At 38.8% G+C, this 22,013-nt stretch overlaps 1 protein-coding gene across 2 annotated transcripts in view; it reads left to right on the forward strand.

The window, feature by feature from the left end:
• Positions 1-307: 307 nt before the first annotated feature.
• Positions 308-22,013, forward strand: part of sema3fb (sema domain, immunoglobulin domain (Ig), short basic domain, secreted, (semaphorin) 3Fb) — a 66,327-nt gene continuing 44,621 nt past the window's right edge. For both annotated transcript variants that reach the window (XM_058790858.1, XM_058790857.1), the window contains exons 1-2: positions 308-635; positions 3,186-3,339. In XM_058790858.1, the coding sequence (XP_058646841.1) occupies positions 3,228-3,339 (112 nt within the window). In that variant the 5' untranslated portion in view covers positions 308-635; positions 3,186-3,227. The remainder of the gene's footprint in view (positions 636-3,185; positions 3,340-22,013) is intronic.

Consider the following 22,013-nt stretch of genomic DNA (forward strand, 5'->3'; position numbering starts at 1 on the left):
ATAGCCTACACAATTACACTACATTGTAAAAAAATAACTGCACAAATATTGCGTTCCACACAGTAATTGCACATATGTAAGTTCTAGTGAATTCTTACTGAGTTTACTCCACCTAATGAAACATGAATGTAATCGCATTCACAGTGTTCCCTAGAGGTCCGCTTGGCCGTAAACTAAAGTGTGTTGAAGATAATCACAGCAGCTCGTGCTGAAGGGGGTGGAGCTCCAAGGTAAACTCCCCACCCAATGGGCGTGTTGTATGCAAATGAGCGACAATGCATCCACCTGCCAAGCTGTTTGGGCAGCATTTGAGGCGAGCGAATGAGTGCGGGCAGAAGTGCGCTTGTGTTTGGAGCTATTCAGACGGACAGCCACGGCGCTGAAGCAGTTCACGGAGTTGTCAGGTGGCTTTACGCTTCTTAGCTCGATATCAAACGGGATTTTACAACAACTGTACCAGATGAACACTATAATAGAGGAGAAGCAGCACACCGCGCTCAGGTGTTCAGAGAGATAAAGTCTGTACCTCACTATACCTGCAGGACCTAGGACATACGAACATAAACCAGAACTCACAGACGTTTACTGGATTCACTCTTTCCAGAAGTTCCTTCTGGACAGTTTAGATTAAGCAGGTAAACATTGGATTGCATGCCTTTCCATTTATTAACACTATTTTAGTATTATTTTAATACTAATTTTATAATTAGTATTATTATTTTATTGTTGATGATATTATTATTATTATTATTGCTGTTGTCTTTTTTGTTATAAGCCACATTTAAACATTGAGATTTGAAAGATTTTTTAAATGCAACTTTTGATTTTCCAACTCAGTTGGCTCTTCAATGAGTTCAAGCTCCTATAATAATTATTTTCCTATTTAACATTCAGTGTTTGCATAATTTTTTTTTCTTCCTCCATTATGTAAAATTTAATTTCTTGATGTTATTGTTGTTTGCTGTATGTGGGTAGTTGGCAACAAAACTTTAGGTTAAAATGTGCATATAGGTATGACGAAAAGCGTCTTTTTTGCCTTCACAAGTTAATGGTTTATAATGTCAAATTGATTTTTAAAAGTACAAATATTCCACATAGTACTTGAGTGTAATACAGTCCTAAACACTTCATGTATGGAATAAGTATAGCAGTAAAGTCACACCACTGGACTCAAAAACTGCTTAACATTTTTAATGTTAATGTTGATTAGATTAAGAGTAACACGTTCTCTGAACTTGCATTACAACAGCTCATAATATCCCAGTATGCACACTAAATAACCTTATAATTATTTGTATTATCACTTATTTCTACTCTCCACTGCGAGTTCAAGCTGCTTTACTTAGCACAGCTCCTTTCTTGCTGTTTCCCAGCGTTTTTTCTGTCACAAGTTAACCATACACTGGGCTATCCGAGCGCTCCTGTATATATAACAGCACAATAGGCAGTTAAGAGAGTCAAAGTAGTTTATTTTCATTGCTCTGCTGGGTGGCAGGAAAAAGAAACAACATACAATGTCTCCAGGGGCCGGAGTGCATGTCTTTACAAAACAAACACCGCAACAATTTCACAAACTAACAATAAACAAACACAATAAATGCAGATATGGGCTGTACATATTGATACTGTAGAACTTGTAGAAAGAGCTGCATGAAAAATAAGTGAGACCAATCAAACTGTTGATCAGTCAGAAGACTTTATGAATGTTGACAACTTGCACTTCCAGTAAGGCTAAATTTACTAGCCAAATTTGATTTTGCTCAGTTATGAGTCGCTGAAGAGCCCATTCTATACATTGTGTTTTATTCATAGAAAGCTATTATTTTAAATTCATCATATTGGAATTTATTAAATAAGTTATGTGTTAATGTAGTAGCTGAGGAATTAGTTTATTACAGTTAAAAGTTAATAAAGTGTCCCTTAAGCAGCGGTTAAGTTTAAAACATTATTAAAAGAATGAGATTTGAATGCAACAGCCTAAAATGTTTCTTGCTACCCCACAATTTTTCACATAATATTCTCATAAAAAATGCCCTAAATACCATAAATTTTGGGCTGTATGTATTAATCCATTCTTTCAGTGTTTTTGTGAGACTGTATCCATAATTGCTTGTCTCCGACTGTGTCTGTGTGCACTTGTGTTCATATAATTGTTGTTTAATTTCACTGGCTTGTGTGAGGTAAAGAGGCAGAGAATTTAGATAAACAGCCGGACAGTTAACAAATTGCCTGCAAATAGCTGAGGTTTAAACAGCTGCTTCCACTCATAAACGCTCTGCGGCCAGGCTGCACTTTTTTGGACTGATCGTCTTCCGCTAGCACTACTTGTCTGTTTTTTGAGAGAGTTTTTTTTCCTTCTTTAAAATAAAAAATATATATATTGTCCATACATTTGTGATCAATGTCAATACCATGTGGCTTTGGGAACGGTAAAATTTATTGAGATATATCCGCACCGATTCACTTTTTTAGGATTATGTGTCACGCCACCACTGAGCAACATGAGTGCAGCCCCTCTATGGGTGGCAGCCTTGTTCCTGTTCATCTGAAAGAGATGGACTATGTGGCAGCAATGGGGTTTGTCAACATACTCTCGTGGGGAATATCATTTTGCTGTATGTTTCAAACAAATGTAACCAAACCCTTATTTTTTGGTGAAATGTTTACTGTGGAGGGCCTCTTAGCTTCTCTTATTAAAGCAAGGAGCCCAGAGGTAAAACATATGGAACTTTAAAGTATCTGGAATACATACGGGCGAACAAGATTTCAGATATGATATTGGCTGTTGCTTAGATGTTAATAGAATGCATTTAACATGAATTTTCCCTTTTCATTGCATATTTTCCTTCTCAACCTTTTGGTCTTCATTTGATGGTATTGCAATAAAAAATGTACACAAATATTTCTTAAAAAATAGTGTGCCATTATAGCTCAAGGTGAGCAGAAGTGAGTTTTGTGAATAAGGCAGAAACAATAATGAACCTAATTTACATAGAAAGGAGGCGTGTTTATGCTTTGAAGAATGAGAGTAACTTAATTTGAATAGAACGTAGTGCTAACAGTTTTTGCGCTGAAATACGACACGCATATTTCATAATGAGTAACCAAAAGAAACAAACCTTTAACTTTGGAAAGCAGTTAATTGACACAATATTTTTTACAATATGTGTTTTTTTTCTTCCCAGTGACCTCTGCAGTTGTGTCTTTTTGACTTCAACGGATGCACCATGCTGTTGGACAGTCGATGGTCTGTCCAGGTTCTCCTGGCTCTATCAGTCCTGATATTGGGTTCGGACAGTGAACCTCAGAATGCCCCTCGGGTCTTCTTGTCCTTCAAAGGTAAGAGAACATTTCTGATTGGCTTTCTTTTGATGTGCTCCTGGTTTTCTTTCCATTTGTGTGGCCTGTGGTTTTGGGGAACCGTGTGAACTTTCTGGAATATACTTTTCTCATGTGCTACCTTCTGGTTTCCATGAATGAATTTGATGAGTTGATAAATGTTCTAGGTTCGACGGGAAATTCACTACGTAGACGGATTCTCCGGTCTAACCGCACGCCGAATGAGTGAAAACCATCCGTGCGTTTCTAATGGCTTTCCCGTTAAATGTCTTAGATTTGTCTCATCCAGCTGCGTCCACTTTCATTCGGTGTCAGAGTAATTAAAAACACAAACAAGAGTTGAAGAAACAATTATTTCAAAACTTCAACACAGTTCAGAGAAATTTACAGAAAACCAAACATGCCTTTTCAATTATTTCAGTAGTGTGTTTTTAAGCACATTTCTGAAATAATCGGTAGCAGATGCAAAATGGGAGTTGTGAGATGTTAGTGATGAAATGATGGCAGACGAGTCTACTGTTTTAGCACAGGGCCTGAACTCTCTCACAGATTCACGCTTATACCTGCAAATAAAGGAATTTGCAGAGTCATTTAAATAAAAGAACAAGAATCTGTGTCAGTCAGTTCCATTCTGATCTGAAGAACAATTAATGTACACTCTTAAAAATAAAGGTTCTTTTCTAGCATCTATAGTTCCATGATGAACCTTTAATATCCACGAAAGCTTTTCATTCGACAAAAGGTTCTTTACAGTGAAAAAGGTGGCATCTATTGCATCGCTGCAGTAACCACCTTTTTGGATTCCTTTTACTTTTTAACCAAAAGGTCCATAGAGTGAAACTTATACAGTGGAAAATGGTTCTTGCTGAACCCAATGTGCTATAAAAAACATTAAAGAATCTTTGTTTTTAAGAGTTCAATTGGCCAGGCTGCACCTGGGGGTTTAAAAAGCATCTTGTAGAGTTAAATTGTCAAGATCAGCTACGCACATCAATATGCCCCAGGTCTACACAGCCGGAGATCCGTCCTGCGAATAGCTGTTTGAGAGAAGGGACCAAGCAATTCCCCTGTTTGCCAAACGCCAGACCAGAATGCACTGGTAGACTTAATTACAAAAGCCGGGCAGCACAGTTCGGTATTCGAGGCTTTTTCCGCTTTAATCAAGATGGATTTAACACTCCACTGAGCGTGTTTGTAGATCCAGTCATTTTTGAAGGATTTCAAATATTGCTTTCTCAGGAATCACTTTACCTCATGAAGCGGTGCAGTGCTAGAACCCCGTCCCTTTACATGACCCACATTCTTTGATTAGCTCCATGATGTCTAAATTGTTCATTTAATATATTGAGACCAGCAGGATGTAATGTGGTTATGGTTGAAAAGGTCATGAATTTGCCATTTTGTTCGTTCTCCTAGGAAAAAGCTGAATCGTTGCTTACTGGCTTGCCCTGTCAAGCAGGGCGCAGCAGTATTTGGATTCTGCAGTCGAAGAGCTCTCGAGCCAAACTCGCATTTAGCGCTTTTAATTGGTTTTGGAGAGCGACTGCAAACCTCATCATAAGACAGCACCTGCCATCCACCCCAAACTGCAGGCCTACTGTTTTCAGGCCCATAACGCCTCACAGCACTCACAGGAATTTGCTAATTATTGTCAAACCCACGCCCATTTTAAGACTTATAAACCTCCATTCTTATTTGAGTTTGGTCCATGTGCGTTATATGATCACTGAAGCATTTCTCTAAAACTTTCCTTGAATAGCCTAGTTCTCAATGCTTTGAAGATCTAAAACCCAACCCTTCTGTGTTTAAGTTAGCTGTGTCAATACATCAACCACTCTTAGATATGTTATCAGTTTTCTATTTTACAGTGTTATTATTATCAGGAACTCCATGACAGAAGTATAAACTGAACCAAGCCAAACTGAACAAGTTGAGGCTCATAAAACTAGAACGTACGACTGTCTAAGATGCCTTAAATCGATTTGCTCCGTCAACCCACTTTCGAGGTCAGGAGTTGCGACCCCCACTCGCACGAGAGCAGCTCACTTTTCTAGTAAAGCGGTTCCAACCCACTTGGAGAGTAAATCAAAAACATCTTAATTGTTCTTTGAGCTTTGCAACTTCCTTCCCTTTTGTGATGAACTTCATCAAGGTCGTTTCCCCTTGGGAAAATCTCCCATGATGCCAACGGTGAGGGTTTTTAAACCAGTGGCAGATGTGGTACCTTTTCCATATCAGTTTTAGGAGAAACCCAATCTTGTTTGGTCTGGTGTAGAAATGGATTGTCTTGGTAAATGGAATGACACTGATTCAGTGATGATCAATCAAACCGTTGACTGCATCCAGACATCATATTGTATGCATTTGAAGACCAACGGGGGTTATCGACCACAATCACAGTTCATTTAATGCAAATCGATGCTGTTTGAATGTGTGATTTAATTCTACGACTCGTCCCCACCGTTGAAAGGTGACACAGCATGCACAATTGATTTAGAACCGTAGGAGTCTGTGTCGCCAGCCTCCCTCCAGGGGGTTCTGACCCTCTTTGACTACACACACACACACATACAGACACACACCCCACTGGGTGTTTAGACTAGTGTTGGCTTAACTTGTCCCCCTCATGCTGAACTGATGTCAGGATTGCTGCTTTTCTAAAAATGTCCGGCACTGATTAGAGTAAGTTAACTTGGCTCTGGATAAGTGTAAACGGATGACGCACCTGAAAGTTTTTGTGCTTGGAGTAGAATTCATAGGCGGCACCTTTGAGCTTGTTGCTGTAGTGATGCAATACTAGAGTTCAAAGTTGACTTCAAAGATTTTAATGACATGCATGTGAAATATGCTGCCTGTTCCGGTTTGGCTTAGGGGAATGTTATTGTGACCCTCCTTGGATCGGTTTATGCCATGCATCATACTGACTAATTTTAAAGCAGCCAATTTTAAGCCAATCAGGCATGGAGCTACTTATTTACAGATACAGGAGAGTAATTTGATCATTGTTTTTGCGTTCTGTTTTATTTGAATATATGATATTTTTACACTGATCTGAGAACCTTTACATTTAATGCAGTTTCTTGCTATTGTGACAAAGGCAGCAGTACTTTTGAAAGAACGTATACTTTAGATTGCTTTGTTTTGAAAACCTGGTTTATTTGTACTTGTTATCGAAACTTATAACAAGTACAAATAAACCAAAATAAATATATTAAATGTATGACTTGGTCCTTGAATTTTGCTTCAAGCAAATAGTTCTAAAATATTCAGCAGAATTTTGGTCTACAGTGGGTACGGAAAGTAATCAGACCCCCTTAAATTTTTCACTCTTTGTTATATTCCAGCCATTTGCTAAAATCATTTAAGTTCATTTTTTTCCTCATTAATGTACACACAGCACCCCATATTGACAGAAAAACACAGAATTGTTGACATTTTTGCAGATTTATAAAAAAAGAAAAACTGAAATATCACATGGTCCGAAGTATTCAGACCCTTTGCTGTGACACTCATATATTTAACTCAGGTGCTGTCCATTTCTTCTGATCATCCTTGAGATGGTTCTACACCTTCATTTGAGTCCAGCTGTGTTTGATTATACTGATTGGATTTGATTAGGAAAGCCACACACCTGTCTATATAAGACCTTACAGCTCACAGTGCATGTCAGAGCAAATGAGAATCATGAGGTCAAAGGAACTGCCTGAAGAGCTCAGAGACAGAATTGTGGTTACAAAAGGTTACAAAAAAATTTCTGCTGCACTTAAGGTTCCTTAGAGCACAGTGGCCTCCATAATCCTTAAATGGAAGACGTTTGGGACGACCAGAACCCTTCCTAGAGCTGGCCGTCCGGCCAAACTGAGCTATCGGGGGAGAAGAGCCTTGGTGAGAGAGGTAAAGAAGAACCCAAAGATCACTGTGGCTGAGCTCCAGAGATGCAGTCGGGAGATGGGAGTAAGTTGTAGAAAGTCAACAATCACTGCAGCCCTCCCTTTATGGCAGAGTGGCCCGACGGAAGCCTCTCCTCAGTGTAAGACACATGAAAGCCCGCATGGAGTTTGCTAAAAAACACCTGAATAAGATTCTCTGGTCAGATGAGACCAAGATAGAACTTTTTGGCCTTAATTCTAAGCGGTATGTGTCGAGAAAACCAGGCACTGCTCATCACCTGTCCAATACAGTCCCAACAGTGAAGCATGGTGGTGGCAGCATCATGCTGTGGGGGTGTTTTTCAGCTGCAGGGACAGGACGACTGGTTGCAATCGAGGGAAAGATGAATGCGGCCAAGTACAAGGATATCCTGGACGAAAACCTTCTCCAGAGTGCTCAGGACCTCAGACTGGGCCGAAGGTTTACCTTCCAACAAGACAATGACCCTAAGCACACAGCTAAAATAACGAAGGAGTGGCTTCACAACAACTCCGTGACTGTTCTTGAATGGCCCAGCCAGAGCCCTGACTTAAACCCAATTGAGCATCTCTGGAGAGACCTAAACATGGCTGTCCACCAACGTTTACCATCCAACCTGACAGAACTGGAGATGATCTGCAAGGAGGAATGGCAGAGGATCCCCAAATCCAGGTGTGAAAAACTTGTTGCATCTTTCCCAAAAAGACTCATGGCTGTACTAGATCAAAAGGGTGCTTCTACTAAATACTGAGCAAAGGGTCTGAATACTTAGGACCATGTGATATTTCAGTTTTTCTTTTTTAATAAATCTGCAAAAATGTCAACAATTCTGTGTTTTTCTGTCAATATGGGGTGCTGTGTGTACATTGAGAAAAAAAAAAAAAAGAACTTTAATGATTTTAGCAAATGGCTGCAATATAACAGAGTGAAAAATTTAAGGGGGTCTTAATACTTTCCGTACCCACTGTATGTGTGGCATAGTTTACTATATTCACAAAATACCCATACTTTATACATTTAACATGCAAGGTGACACATTTAGAAGTTAGTTTGAGAAGTAACCATTTTTAAGTGAATCGAAACTTGGAAAGTGGATAAAACCAGGGAGCCCCATACCAGTCTCCGCTTATTTTCACTCATGTGGTTAACCTCTATATGCCAAACTTGTGGCATTCATAGTTGCCCGCAGATATCATTTTAAATTTTGTAAAATAACTACTGTTGGTTTTAAGGTGTCGGTTTTGGCCAGAGTGGTGGTGAACATTACACGTCTCATTGACTATTACACCCAATACAGCAGTAACAAATCCAGCCATAATACACTATAATTAATGTGCTAAGGGCATTATGCATGTGTCTGCCAGCACTTATGCGATGAGAACACATCCGCAAATGGACAGGTTATGGGCAAGTGGAAATAATGGGTTGGCAGCAGACCCATATATCTAAGTAGCCTACATAAAATGATGTTTTAGATCTTTTTCCAGCTAATGCACATGCACGTTTTAGAGTATTTTTTTTTTTTATGTTCTATCTCTTTTAATTAAAAGATGGCACTTCATTTCTGCAGCTGCCTTATTGAGCGTTCATTTTTTTATTTGAGTGGACCATGATCTCCCTCTTTTAATGTCATCCAATGTCTATAAACAGTTCTGTGCTGTCATGTAAAATCAGGTCATTTGAAATGAAGTCAGTCGAAAGTGATTTGTTCTCCAGGCCTCTTAAGTATCCGCTTTTATAGGAGGAACACTGAACGTATTGTATTGTGTTAGAGCAGGTAATGATCATTCAAACCTGGCATTGCGACCACATGAGGATCTCAAGAGGAGATCTGATAAGGATGAATAGACAGATGGATGATAAGGGGAAAAGAGCCATTTGGAAGAGTCTCTCTTTCTTATTCTCTAGCGCCTTTTTCTTTCTTTCCATCTAAGCCATTTCCTCAGAGGCTGTTCGGATTTCAGGAAAACACTCTCTTGCGACACTGAAGGCTCCAATTCGCTTTGAGGGCCTTTGGCATTCGAGACTGTGAGACCGTTAACCCTGTGAGGGTGTTCCTGCCCTCCATGCACAGAATGGGCCAGGTCGTAGTCCTGTATTAAAATAGCTGCTCTGGTTAAAGATAAGTACCTAGTGTGGACTTGCTGGCCCCTAAACAGGAAGAGTCCTTCCAGTCGCACAAAGGGCTCGAGCCTGTTGATTAAAAACAACACTTCAAGTTTATCTAATCAATTATTTTTGTCAGACTGCTGTTTTTACTTCAGAACTGCCTGACTGATATATAAGTGATATGCTTTTCATGCACTTCATTTCAAGGAAGGTAAGTTTCCTAAAAAGCGTGTTAATTCATCCTTGTCTTGCAATTTGTGCATATGTGCATTAAGATGTTTCTATTGAATTTTTTGAGAAAACATCAGTAGCAAAAATGGCTTTAAAGAGCTTTGCTGTATAACAATATAAGACTCAGCCCTACTCAAAACTACTATCTGCTGCAAATGAACCCGAACAATTGCTTTGAGCTGCTTCACACACAGATTAGATTCTGCACAGATTCTGACCTCCACAGAACCGCTCTAAAACTGGGAATATGACTAACAATTTTGGTCGTTTGACACCATTAACCCGCCTTATCAATGTATCTGACTGCACAGGCCAGCATGGTTCAGTAATCTGGAGTGATAAGATCATGTCTTTTGTGCTCAGCATTCCCAAAAACCTCTGCTCTAATCCATGCAGCTGCATCGTAATGCAGCCTGTTTGCATCTCATCAGGACATAAGCAGCAGCTGGACCTAAAAAAAACCCTCACAAACCGGAGCATGCACTGCGAGCGCTCAGAGCGAGGTCAGCGGATTATCGCGCCCTTTCGCACCAGTTTCAGGTCAGCCGGTTCAGCATGAGTGTGTGGATACAGAGAGAAGCTTCTAAGTGCTGTGATATGATGAATCTCTCAGCCAAAGGTATGAAATCTCTAATAACATTTATATAGTCCTATAGTTCATATGGGTTTAGAATAACATGGGGTGAGTAAATGATAATAGAATTTTCATTTTGGATGGACTGTTCTTTTATGATTCAAGCACGAGTGACTTTAAACCAAACAGCCTGTGAAAGCACTGTCATTCCAACTCCAACAACTTGGAAAAAAATCTGGCCACAATCTGGTTCCATTCTATTTAAAAAGCGTAACAGAGGGTAATCCAAAAAACGTGAGGGAAAAGCACAAAGGGACCAAAGGTTAGTGAACTATTACTGTGAGAGGAAGACTTCCTGTTTATTGGTACTGGATGTTTCTAGTCATGTCATCCAATCACATGTGTTCAACACTGGAGATTTAAATGTGCATCTGCATATATCAGAAATCACATGGGTGGCCCTCATTTGTCATTTTGGGACATGGATTGTGTGTGGATCTGTTTGTGTGTTCCATGGGATTTACTGCTGCTCTGTCCGCAGATGCTGAAGATTGATGTTTATGTGGACACCTGGTGAATATGAAGTGTCTCTTGTAGTTACACACACATGGACAACTCCATATGGATTCTCACTTGATGAAGTGTTTATTCATTTGAGGGGTCAGAAATGTTAGATGATTATATGTTCACTATCAAACACGGCTCTTTGCAATACTTGATTTTGATTGGTCAGTTGTGGCATTCTGAGGTAAAATATTTTTTGTAAATTGTCCCAGGCAACCAGGTTCCTACACAGCTGTGCTAGTTTAAATGTCTTGTTTTGTTCTCACATTATAAAATACTTCAAACTCAAACCAATATTTCATATTTGGTAGTTGATATTTCAGTCAGTTTTGTTTATTTGGTTAGTAGCCATGAAATAAGAGGGATTACAGTCAATTGGTCATTATCACAAAATAAACCCTTTTAGCGTGATACAAGTCTTGTTTATTTGGCGATAATGACCATCTGACTGTACATTAGCTCTTATGTATTTTCCTCTCTGTCTGTTACTTTCTTTTTCCCATTCCCTTCTCTTTTCTCTTCTCTCATCTGATCCGTTGACACGGGGGAATCTCAGAGAGGCCGAATACTCTGAATTCTTGGGGCGGCAGCAGTGCACACTTTTAGCTCTCACAGGAAGAGTGATGTTAGGTTTACCGTGGCCTCCCTTCTGGACTCTCACCTGTGCGCTACTGAGGGTTTTGGGTTTCGCCGTCTGTCAGAGCTCAGCTGTGATTAAAACTGGGATCTTTCCTCAGCAGGAACACTCAGAGATGCCACTCCACACTTCTTTATTTCATTCCATCTGTTGTATTTGCCACACTGGAGAGTGACACAGGAAATCACATTCATGTTTTACTTATCCTAGTAACTGAGTGGATTATTTTATTCATTGTAATCATGATACTACCCTGGGAGTATCTGTGGGTTTCATAACATCTGTCAAAAACCAAATCTTTAAAATTAAGAATTAAGGTTTTGCAAGTACAATCAAGCACCCCAGTTCTCCATACTGCAATATGAAAAATAGTGATATTTATTTCAATTATTTATAGGTAGTTGTAGTAGTGCATTTATCGTACTGAATGTATTCTGAAAAAGTATTGATTTTATTAAATTTACTATAAATGTATTAAAGTGCAGTTATATATTATATTATATTATATTATATTATATTATATTATATTATATTATATTATATTATAAAAATATGGCTTGACGTTTGGGTGAAAAATGACCTGAGATGTTTTGTAGATTCATCTATAGATGCTTTCAAATAGGAAGTCCAGAAAACTTCCGTCCACCAACAATAGCAAATAACCAAATATTGGAAGTGTGAACTCAATGACCTAGAAAACTGACACTCAGGCTTGTCTTTATGTACAGTTGTACAGTGCCTGTGGCTCTGAATTCAGCCATAGACTTAAATGGGGTATATTTAGATCTAATGCTACCATTCTCAGATTAAAATGTCAGATAGAATGATGGTCTAGTGGGATTAAGAGTGTGTGATTATTACTGACATGTGTTTGTTGCATGGTGAGTGGAATAGCAGTGGAAAATAAGATGAGACTGCACTGTGGGAGGTGAGAGGTGATTTTAGCAAGCCTTAATTAGGTCTTGACTGGGGGGGATTGTCTCTCATATCCAGTCTTAGCCAGCATTTGACCAATGTCAGTGAGTTTGAGCGGCTGTGCTCTCATTGGCCAATTGTGATTAACCAATGTAAACAACACCACTGTGTTTATAATGATTAGACCTTGACAATATCATTTGTAGAGAACTTTTAAAGCTTTTCATTAATTCATATGGTTTACAAGTCATTTAGTGCACAGATGGATTTTTATGCATATCACAAGGCACAACATGTGCTGTTACAGTTCAGTATCATTCAGAGTTTGGTATATTTTCCCAGAACGTCCTCCTGTGAAGTTTTGGAGAAGCTCTGACCCCTCTGTGGGATGGGGTCAAGAGCATGCTCTATTTAATGAGCTTGGTGTCATTAATCAGCACACTGTCAGTCATTCACTAAATCTGTCCTTCTCAAATACTTTCAGATTGAGATTTAGATTCTAGAGATGATCTGGATTCACTTCAGTTTGCTGATTTATAGTGTGAATGATTAAAATTAAGTCATTCTCATCTCTCACTGGATTAAACCATGTAAAATTAAGAAACTCAAAATAATGAGTCAGTGGGAACTAGAATGACAGTCTTCAATGACCATGTTAGAGACATAATTGGATCAAACCAATAGTAAATTTGAATGAGTTCTATAGAAAGAGGGTGATATATTAAATGTCACTGTCCAACTCTTAAAACTTTTGTGATTTTGCTTACATTTTCTCCTTTCTTTAATCTTCTCCTTCATCAGTCCTCCACCATTTCAACCAATAGTGAAGAGGACACAAAATTTGTGAAGTGTTGATCTCAGCGTCCGCCCCTGCATCAGGAGCCTTTGATGCCTTCATTGAGATGCTGATTTGCGTTCTTCAGTCACCCGACACTGCGTGCTTTTCGAGTGGGTGGCAATTGTCATGGAAGAAGATGAGCTCTCATCTGCTCTCATTGAAGCCATGCCAGGCCCTCCCTCTCCACCATTGACCCTCCACCCACGTTCCACCCCTCTTCCTGGTGGGAAATGGGTGGAGGTATGGCTTTGTGAGAAGATCAACTTTTTAAAGTTCCCTGTGGATCGTGGAATTGGCCAGGAGTTGAGGGCGTATTGCAGTCCTAGGGGTGTAGAGGGATGGAATGAAAAAGGGGTGGGGCTTCTCACATCCCTTGTTGTTGTTGTTGATGTTTTTGTTGTATCGTCTCGCCCCTGCATTCATCCATAAGAAGGGCGAGCAGGCGGGCGGGTGTGAGTGGTGAGAGGGCATTTGTGTGGGTTCATCGTTCCATTCACAGCAGTTCATTCACATTCTGGGAGATCTGGGGGTGGGCTTGTGACTGGCACTGGGCCTTTATTTTCCATCAATGAGTGCCTTGCACACTGTGCCACAGAGCAACACACTTTATATACACACACACACACACACACACACACACACACACACATACATGCACATTCATTAGCCTCAAACTTATGAACTTGTAGAGATATAGGAGGGCAGCTTAATTTGTGTTAAAAAGAAACTGAATGCTATTCAGATATTTATGATCAATTAATTTCAAATCATTATAGGTCTTGACATGTTAGTCAATAGGTCTTATGTTTAGTAGCTTTAAAATTGTTAAATCATTAAATAATCATATTCATTTAAATTTAGTTATATTATTTCTCACTAAATCTAGTATTTTATGTCACATTATGGAAGTCAAATGCTAATTAAGGTTGTTTTTAAGACATTTTGAAAACAACATACGCCATTGAACTAGCATCAAGATCTATGAGAAATAATTGGGTCAAAATTCAAGTCGTTTTACAAATCAGTTTTTATTAGTAGTCAACTAATGTGGATTTTTGAGTGGCCAATATCTAGAGAGTATTTTATTTTATTTACATAAATTGAATCTAAATAAATTATGTAGTTTAATAATAATTAAATTTAATATAAATGGCCACACTTGTCAATGTATTGCCTTTATATTGATTTGAATTATGAAGATGGTTGCTTCCACTCCATATGTACTATATTACCAAAGTAGAGGAGAGATTTCCAGCTTTCTCTTTCTTTATGGTTTTGACATCTTTGTCGTTTAACCTCCAAACAAAGGGAACTCCTTTAGAACAGAAAGCTTGTTGCTATTGGCTGAGACCAGATTCCCTCAAAATGCAACATGATGGGCCTTTTCTCTGGTTGTGTTTGTGTTTACCCACTCTTCTGGCATCAAAGCGACGCCACTCAGTAGGTAAACGCACTTTATCCCAAGTCCCATTCACACGAGCCCGTTTCCCTCCAGGCAAGGTGCACTGCTCCGCGAGACCCCTCAAAGGAGCTCTTTTGTTTTGTAAATATATAAGCCCAGGGGAGGTTTTACCGCATAGAATCCCTGTTTAACTTCTTAACTTGACCACTTGTTGCCCCGCTTAGCGTCTGAATGGTTGTTAATGAATACTTTATTGCCACTTTGCCACATGCATCACGGCGACTTTGTTTAATTTCTCTATCCAGGCGCCCTGTGGCGTTTCCCAGAGAAGTGGGGAAACGGCACATTTGCATTTCCTTTCTCTGGAAAACACAAACGTGGGATGAGTACAAGTGAGGAAAAGACAGCAGTAGTCTTGCACGCACAAAGAAGACCAGAGTAGAAAGAGATCGCAAAGGAGATGGTGTGCACGGAAGGAGGCCGGAGTTGAATTTGTTATGGTGTTTGTGTGGTTGTCCAGGATGGGGATACAGTAGGAATCAAATTTCCCCCCAGACCCTAAGGTTGATGCCTCAGCAATCTTCCTGCCTCGCTGGTCCTGTTTGGACATGTTTAGAATTTATCTTCCATGTGCACACATGTTAATATGAGCGTTGAGTAACAGTCTTTATTCTGGCTGTTGAGTAAATGTGTGCTGGTGACTCTTGGGTGTCGTGAAGCAAGTGTATAATCAGGCTGCGCTCCAGATGTGTGTGGAAGCCATCATTTTTACTCTCGCTGCCATTAAGAACATATCCTGACTCGGAGGGATTGCATTTGTGTGAACGCATAAGTGTGTGACCACTGCCACGGGATTATGATTGTCATCACCCACTTCTCCTGGTTTATTTTCTGTAAGAAATTACTAATAACTCCATCAATTAGCTAGTAGAACAGCTGCGGCGATGATGGTGGACTATTTAAATATCCCAGTGCTTTCAGAAACCATTTTTTTGGAAAGCTATTTTCATATTGCATCATATTTTGTGACTGACTGAAATACGTTTTACTATATTTTGGACACCCATCGCAAACCAACTCGCCCAATAGAAATGATGTAACTTGGTTTAATATGATGAACTCCGAGCATCAAGTAATAAATAGATTGACATAGAATATTTGTTGCTTGAAGCTTTATCATGTTGCACCTTGTTAAAATGCAGTGTTAGTGATAATTCAATACTGATGTGTCCATAATGTTCATCATGCGTAGAGGCAAAAAGAGCAGCGCTTGTCCCTGTGACGCAGAATTGAGCAACTTTAATTGATTGGAACTAATTAGCAGTGTAGAGATAACAATGATGAACAGGGATTCAGCAGCTTCTAATGACACTCCAGGGGAAAATAAATGTCAGAGGATCTCTTTAAAAGGCCAAGCCAGATTTACTCTTGTGTGTGTTTGTTTACATCCCTTTATCTGTTAAGGCCAAAGTTCATAAAGTACCAATAGTATTAATTATGTTTCAGTAGTAATAATAATAATAATAATAATAAGGTGAATAAATAATAAATAAGGAATAAACAGTAATTTAATATATAAACAAGTAATATTAATATTATTGAGAATATATTTTGTTTGTATATTTATTATTATTATTATTTATACCATTATTTATTCAAATTCATTTTACTTTTTAGACTGATGCATTGCAATTTATGTAAACTATTTAAATTTACTTTAGTTTGTCTTTTTTTCAGAGTGGTGTAATGATAGTAAGACACTCACCAAATGGTGCATGTCATTGATGGTTTGATTTATTAGAACCAATTATTTAGTTACAATTTTGTTGAAAAGTTTGAGTATCTGTTTGGAATACTGGTCAAAGCGATTATGGTGGCAGTTGGACATGTTTTGATTGAAGTTGTGGTGTCACTATGATTATGTCAATCAAAGTACAACATGCACTCCAGCCAAATTTCCACCAGTGTTTTCTCTCTAAGTCTCTTACCTGAAGCCCAAACCTGTTCTGTATCAGGACACATTTGTCCAGCCGTGACAGACCAGCGTCACTCCCTCTTGAGGTTTTGTGCCCACTTGCATTGCCAAAGTGGTCCCAGTTCAGTCTTGGAAAAAACGAACAAGTTACAGTTCTGGCATCAGCCAACGATGTAAAAGAACTGCGAGGTGACTTTAACAGCCTTCATCTGTTTTGATTTGTGGCATTTCATTAGAATGCGGGAAAAAGCACTGATCTTGTGGCTGCTCCGCTGTAGCCAAGGTCTTCACCGCTCTTTACTCTGTGACAGACTTAATTGCTGGAAACTTCAAGTGCAGCTAGATGGACGACCTCTTCTATGATTCGCTTTTTAGTTTTGACAAGCGACGGTTAAGAGGGCACGCACGTCCAGTACTGTTTAATGGTCATCACATCACGAATGACTGTCAAACCGGCGGTCAAGGAAACCGCCGGAAAATATGATGTGTTTAAAACTTGTCATTTCAGGCTCATACACTTCTCAACATAGACTTCAATTTGTTTCTCTCGCTACATCTCTCTGTAGGTGATCGTATTATTTCCAGTTGTGCTTATAATGGCTCAGCTCTATGCAGAAACGGACAGTTGGTTTTGGACTAGAGTTCAGTTCTGTGAGAGATCTGTTCCCAGGTGGAGTCCAACTTGACTTAGAGTTCACACATTTATTATTTTGGTTTGAGCAAGACCGTTTTCTCACATAGCCAGTGTGAAGTCTCTGAATAGATGAGAATTTCAATTTTTTTATTTTTATTACTTCTTAGTAGCTATTAGGTTTTAATTGCATCTCATCCTACAGAGCATTTGATTGGACTGAACTCTGAATATTATTGTTTTTTTAAGCAAAAAAATGACAGAAATTAGGCCTACTTCTAAATTATTTTTCTCTTCCCCTATGATGAGTTTTTTGTGATCTAATAAGTTCCAGATCAAATCAGTTGAACTTGCATTTCCCTTTAAAAAAATTTTTATTGAAGTAAAATGGTTTTTGAATGCTGTTTTATGTTAATCAGTTATGGAAGCCATTGAAGCCTTGGTAACATTAAACTGGAAAGAAAAGTCTGAGACAGTTATTGCATTTTGAGACTAATTAAGCACATTAAGACATGGACCTTTATTAAGTAAATGATCACTTTAGATTTTTTCTTTAATGTTGTCTCCAAGGAAAGCTAGTAAAGGAATATGTCTGTCTTATGTGTTTCATACTGTATGTAAGCTCAAGGAAGACATGCTTTAGGGCTGTTCAACCAAAAGACTCTTTATGATCCATAAGCCCGAGCTTGCTGTGAATCCATGGAGGATTGAATTACGACTTAATCCCTTTAATGAAATGCTTTGTGCTGTAATCTGCCGAACAAGATGCTGGAGACTGATACCATTCCCCTCACTATAATGTACCACCCAGATTGTGTGTGTGTGTGTGTGTGTGTTCATTCTCAGATTTAGCACACATGCAAAGTGTACGGCAGCAACTGAGATATCTTCATCCGTTGTTTGGTCGACGTCTCCTTATTAGGTCATTCTTTTCTAGTTTATACTTTGTTTATATGCAGAAACATTACAGTTTAATATTTGAGCTCTTATAGAGTTGCTAAATAACCTCTAGAAACTCTGTATGTAATGCCGTTTTTTTGTTGTTGTTTTCTTGATTGACTGAATAGATTCAATTAAACATTATGGTCTTAAATTCATAAGCTTGAATATACACAAACAGTGAGATTACGCATATGTATACATGGTTTTTGTCTTTTTGATGAAAATTAACACACAACTTCTGTTATCTCCTAATTTCTCTTTATTTCTTGCATCTCTCTTCTCTCTTAGAAAACCAAACACCACCTCCTCTCACTGTCTGCTCGTTCCATTGAGGAACAGTTTTGCCCGAGGAGGCAGATTAACATCTTGCTGTGGGAATTTTCAGGCATGCTCGGTTTTTGACTCGTCTTGCTTAATTGCTAAAGCAATTAAAATGTTTTCTGCTGAACATCATGGGGTGGCACCTCGGCGGTCTCTCTCTTTTACTCTGTTTTAGCGCGCTGTTATCTCTGGATAAGCTTCAGAAGAAAAGTCTAGCAAAACACAACAAACAAGTAGGAAAACATCATTGGCTCTTTCCCAAATCAGATTAGCATATTACCCAGAGAAAGAGAAGCTTCCACTTTGAGCTTTGCTATCTTGACTGAAGGATGTAGCTGAGATGTTAATATGAAAAGAGTAAGATATATTACATGCCAACGCTGCAGGTAGATTTGCTGATATTGCAATAGGAAATTACTTGGGAGATTTGGGATTTTATGCACAAAAAGTTACTCCACAAACTGTGAATTTTAAGTCAAATTTGGTTAGCTTTTAGTTGAAATAGATGGCCATTATTAGAAAGGTATTCAAATTTTGGATGTAGCCGAGAAGTTACATTAAAAGAGTAAGACGGATTACATGCCAACTCTGCAGGTAGCTTTGCTGATATTGCGATAGAAAATTACTTGGGAGATTTGGGGTTTTGCACACAAAACCTAACTCCACAACGTCAAATTTGGTTAGTTTTCAGTTGCAGTAGATGGCCGTTATTAGAAACGTATTCAAATTTAGTCTAACAGTAATCAGTTTGACAGTAATCAGAGAAATTACCTTGACGTGGCCTCTCAATATTACTGTTGTGATGAAATTTATGAGCTTTTATGAGGGTTTTGCTATTTTGTGGTAAAAATGAAGCCAACAATAACACGCCATATTAATGGCTAACTCAGTGACGCTAGGTATTTGTTCGCTTTGGCACTGTGTGGGAATTTCATTAATCTCGTTCGCTGGACAAGGGGGCATTCTCAATGGAGCCGGTTACGCTTATTTTATGCTTAATTCGCAAAAACTTGGAGCCACAAAGGATTGTGAGAAAAGGGGAGGTTCTTCTTCACTTGATCTTGCTCAACCGTGACCAGAGACCCAGATAGAGAGATCTTTGCCTCCAAGATTTAGGAACAACGCTCATTTTCTCCTCCACTGGAACTCAATGGGCTTTGGAGTTTCTTAGCCTTAGGTACATCATTATATAGCATAGTTCGCTTTTATTACGAAGCCTCTGATTCGTTGTTTTTATTATACCACATACTGACTTGTTGATGATGGTTTCCTTTTAAGACGATCACCTAGGTGTAAAGTTAGCTTAAGTCTTTGCTACTTAAAGGATGAAGCTAAGACCCTGGAGATGGTTAGCTTGGTGGAAAAATTCAGATGTTTATCTGTTAACCAAGATGCTAACTCAGAATTGGTGTGTGGTGTGGGGGGGGAGTGTATCTCATGTCTTCATCTTACGGCCGTCTAGCAATCTGACTGCCAGAGGTGAGAGGTCAACCGTTAGGTCATGGTTTAGGATGTCCTGCCTGCCAGTCAAGTGTGATTGGGTGTTTCATCTGTCAATCATACGTAACTGGAATGAGCTCTGACAGGTTGGAGGCTTTGTGAGGGTTGAGATGGCTGGTAGGGGAGAGATGGTAAAGATAAATGAGCTTCTTAGATGGGTGTTAATTTATTGGACTGTCACTCTTTCCCCTCGCTGTTTATCTTTCATCCCAAATGTGTGAGACCTGAGCCGCAGGGGCTAGAAGTTTATGAGTTGAGGGAGATATTCTGGGCCTGATTTCTGACAGTCCCAACTGTGGTTGGATGTTCCTGGAGGCGGAAGGTTGAATTCAGTTGATTCAAATGTTAAATATATAGTTGCTTTTGAAGCAGTTGTTAAAACATCTTACCAACTGAATGGAGGTGCATAGCCTACATATTGGCTATATATGATTCAAAATCTCTATACTGGAGAGGTAATCTTTAAAAATAAATGCGTAATTGCTGTCATGTTCATTTGAGCTTGTACTTTAGGCTTCCAGTTTCGTGTTCCTGTAATGAGTCTAGGGAACTGTATTTTTTTATGCGGACACCCTGTCCTCCTACATGTTTCTTTCTGTCCTGTTTTTCATACAGTAACTACCATTTCTATTCCCTTTGCACCTTGGGTAATAGATTAGATCTGCATGAAACCGCTTGTCTGTGCATGCACTTTAAGAAGGTGATGTTGACTTATTCTTTTGTTATTAATTGGAAGTGTGAGGTCAACCCAAGGCTACTCCTAATGACTGATATGGAGAATGGATGGTTGGGATTCGGATGATAAAAGGCAGGGAGGGAAGGTTTACACCACTGTTCGGCACTGGGAAGTTATGAGGCCTGGCTAATCCGGGCAAACCTCTGATGATGGATGAGAGCTCTCTCTTCTCAGCTTCCCTCTCCTGAGAACAGACCTGTAAGTGCACTTCTGTGGGAGGAATGGGGCTTGTTAGGTATCCAAATCTCACTGGAGCGTAAAAAAGACTATCATGTAAAACACAGAAATCTAGTGTAAAATAAAGTTTTTTTCTTGTATGGGATGTGCATGTGAACTGATCAAGAACATTTCCAGGTCAAATTTCATTCTCCAGACATAAGAAATTATATTTTGCTTAATTTTTTCTCCACAATTTCACTTAATTTCTTCTCTTTTAAATTTTTTATTAATTCTCATTACTATAAGTGCATAAATAAATAAATAAACAAACATAATGGTAGTATTTTTCATAAAAATGTCCTGTGTGTAAATTCATGTGCTTAGTGTTTCATACTTTTGTATTTTTTTGCTACATTTTTGCATTGTGACATTATTTTCAAGGGATTTTCTTTAGGCCAAATATATCTTTTGTTGCTTAGATTTTGTGGTTAAATGACCTGGACATATTTTGTGAGGTTCATCCAATGAGCTGCTGCAATTGTGGTTAAACTTCAGGAGAAGGCTTGGAATCCTCATTAAAAAACACATGCTATAGTGTGGGCCTTGGATTTTTAGTGTATTTGGAGCATATACTTTACCTTTCCGAACTTTTCTGAAAAACCACAAGATATAAAAAACAAAACAAATGTGAGAGGCGTACATGCAGAGATCAGGTTTTATGCTGGAATGATTTTAAGTTCAAGCAACAGGTCTTTGGGTTTTAGTTTAAGGATAAAGTAGATTATATTGCTCTCATATGATTACAGAAATGCTACCTCACAAATAAGAGAATGTATGTTTTATGCATTTCATTTTGTGTGTGTGGTTTATGCATTTTTTTTTAAAGCATTTCAACTTCAATATTTCAGATTCTAAGCTCATATTTTGAAATATTAATATACTGAAAGTGGATATGTTCGTGTTGCTGTCAAAATACAATCCTCAGCAAACAACAGCAATCCACTCATGTTTACTGGCCTGTGGAAATCAAGACTATTGCTTTTTGCATTGCATTTCTCTTTAGAAAATCAATAGCAACTGGCAAATCCTCTTTTGTATCAGACAGCTCATGCGAGAGTCCATTATGCAAACAGCAAACTGTGTCAGAGATGAATTTGGTCAGGTTGGAGTGGGGGCACCAAGGGCATCATAATACAATTTTAACATCATGGTCCCATTGTAGTCCTCTCAT

Source organism: Onychostoma macrolepis, chromosome 11, assembly GCF_012432095.1.
Source record: "Onychostoma macrolepis isolate SWU-2019 chromosome 11, ASM1243209v1, whole genome shotgun sequence".
NCBI lineage: Eukaryota > Metazoa > Chordata > Actinopteri > Cypriniformes > Cyprinidae > Onychostoma > Onychostoma macrolepis.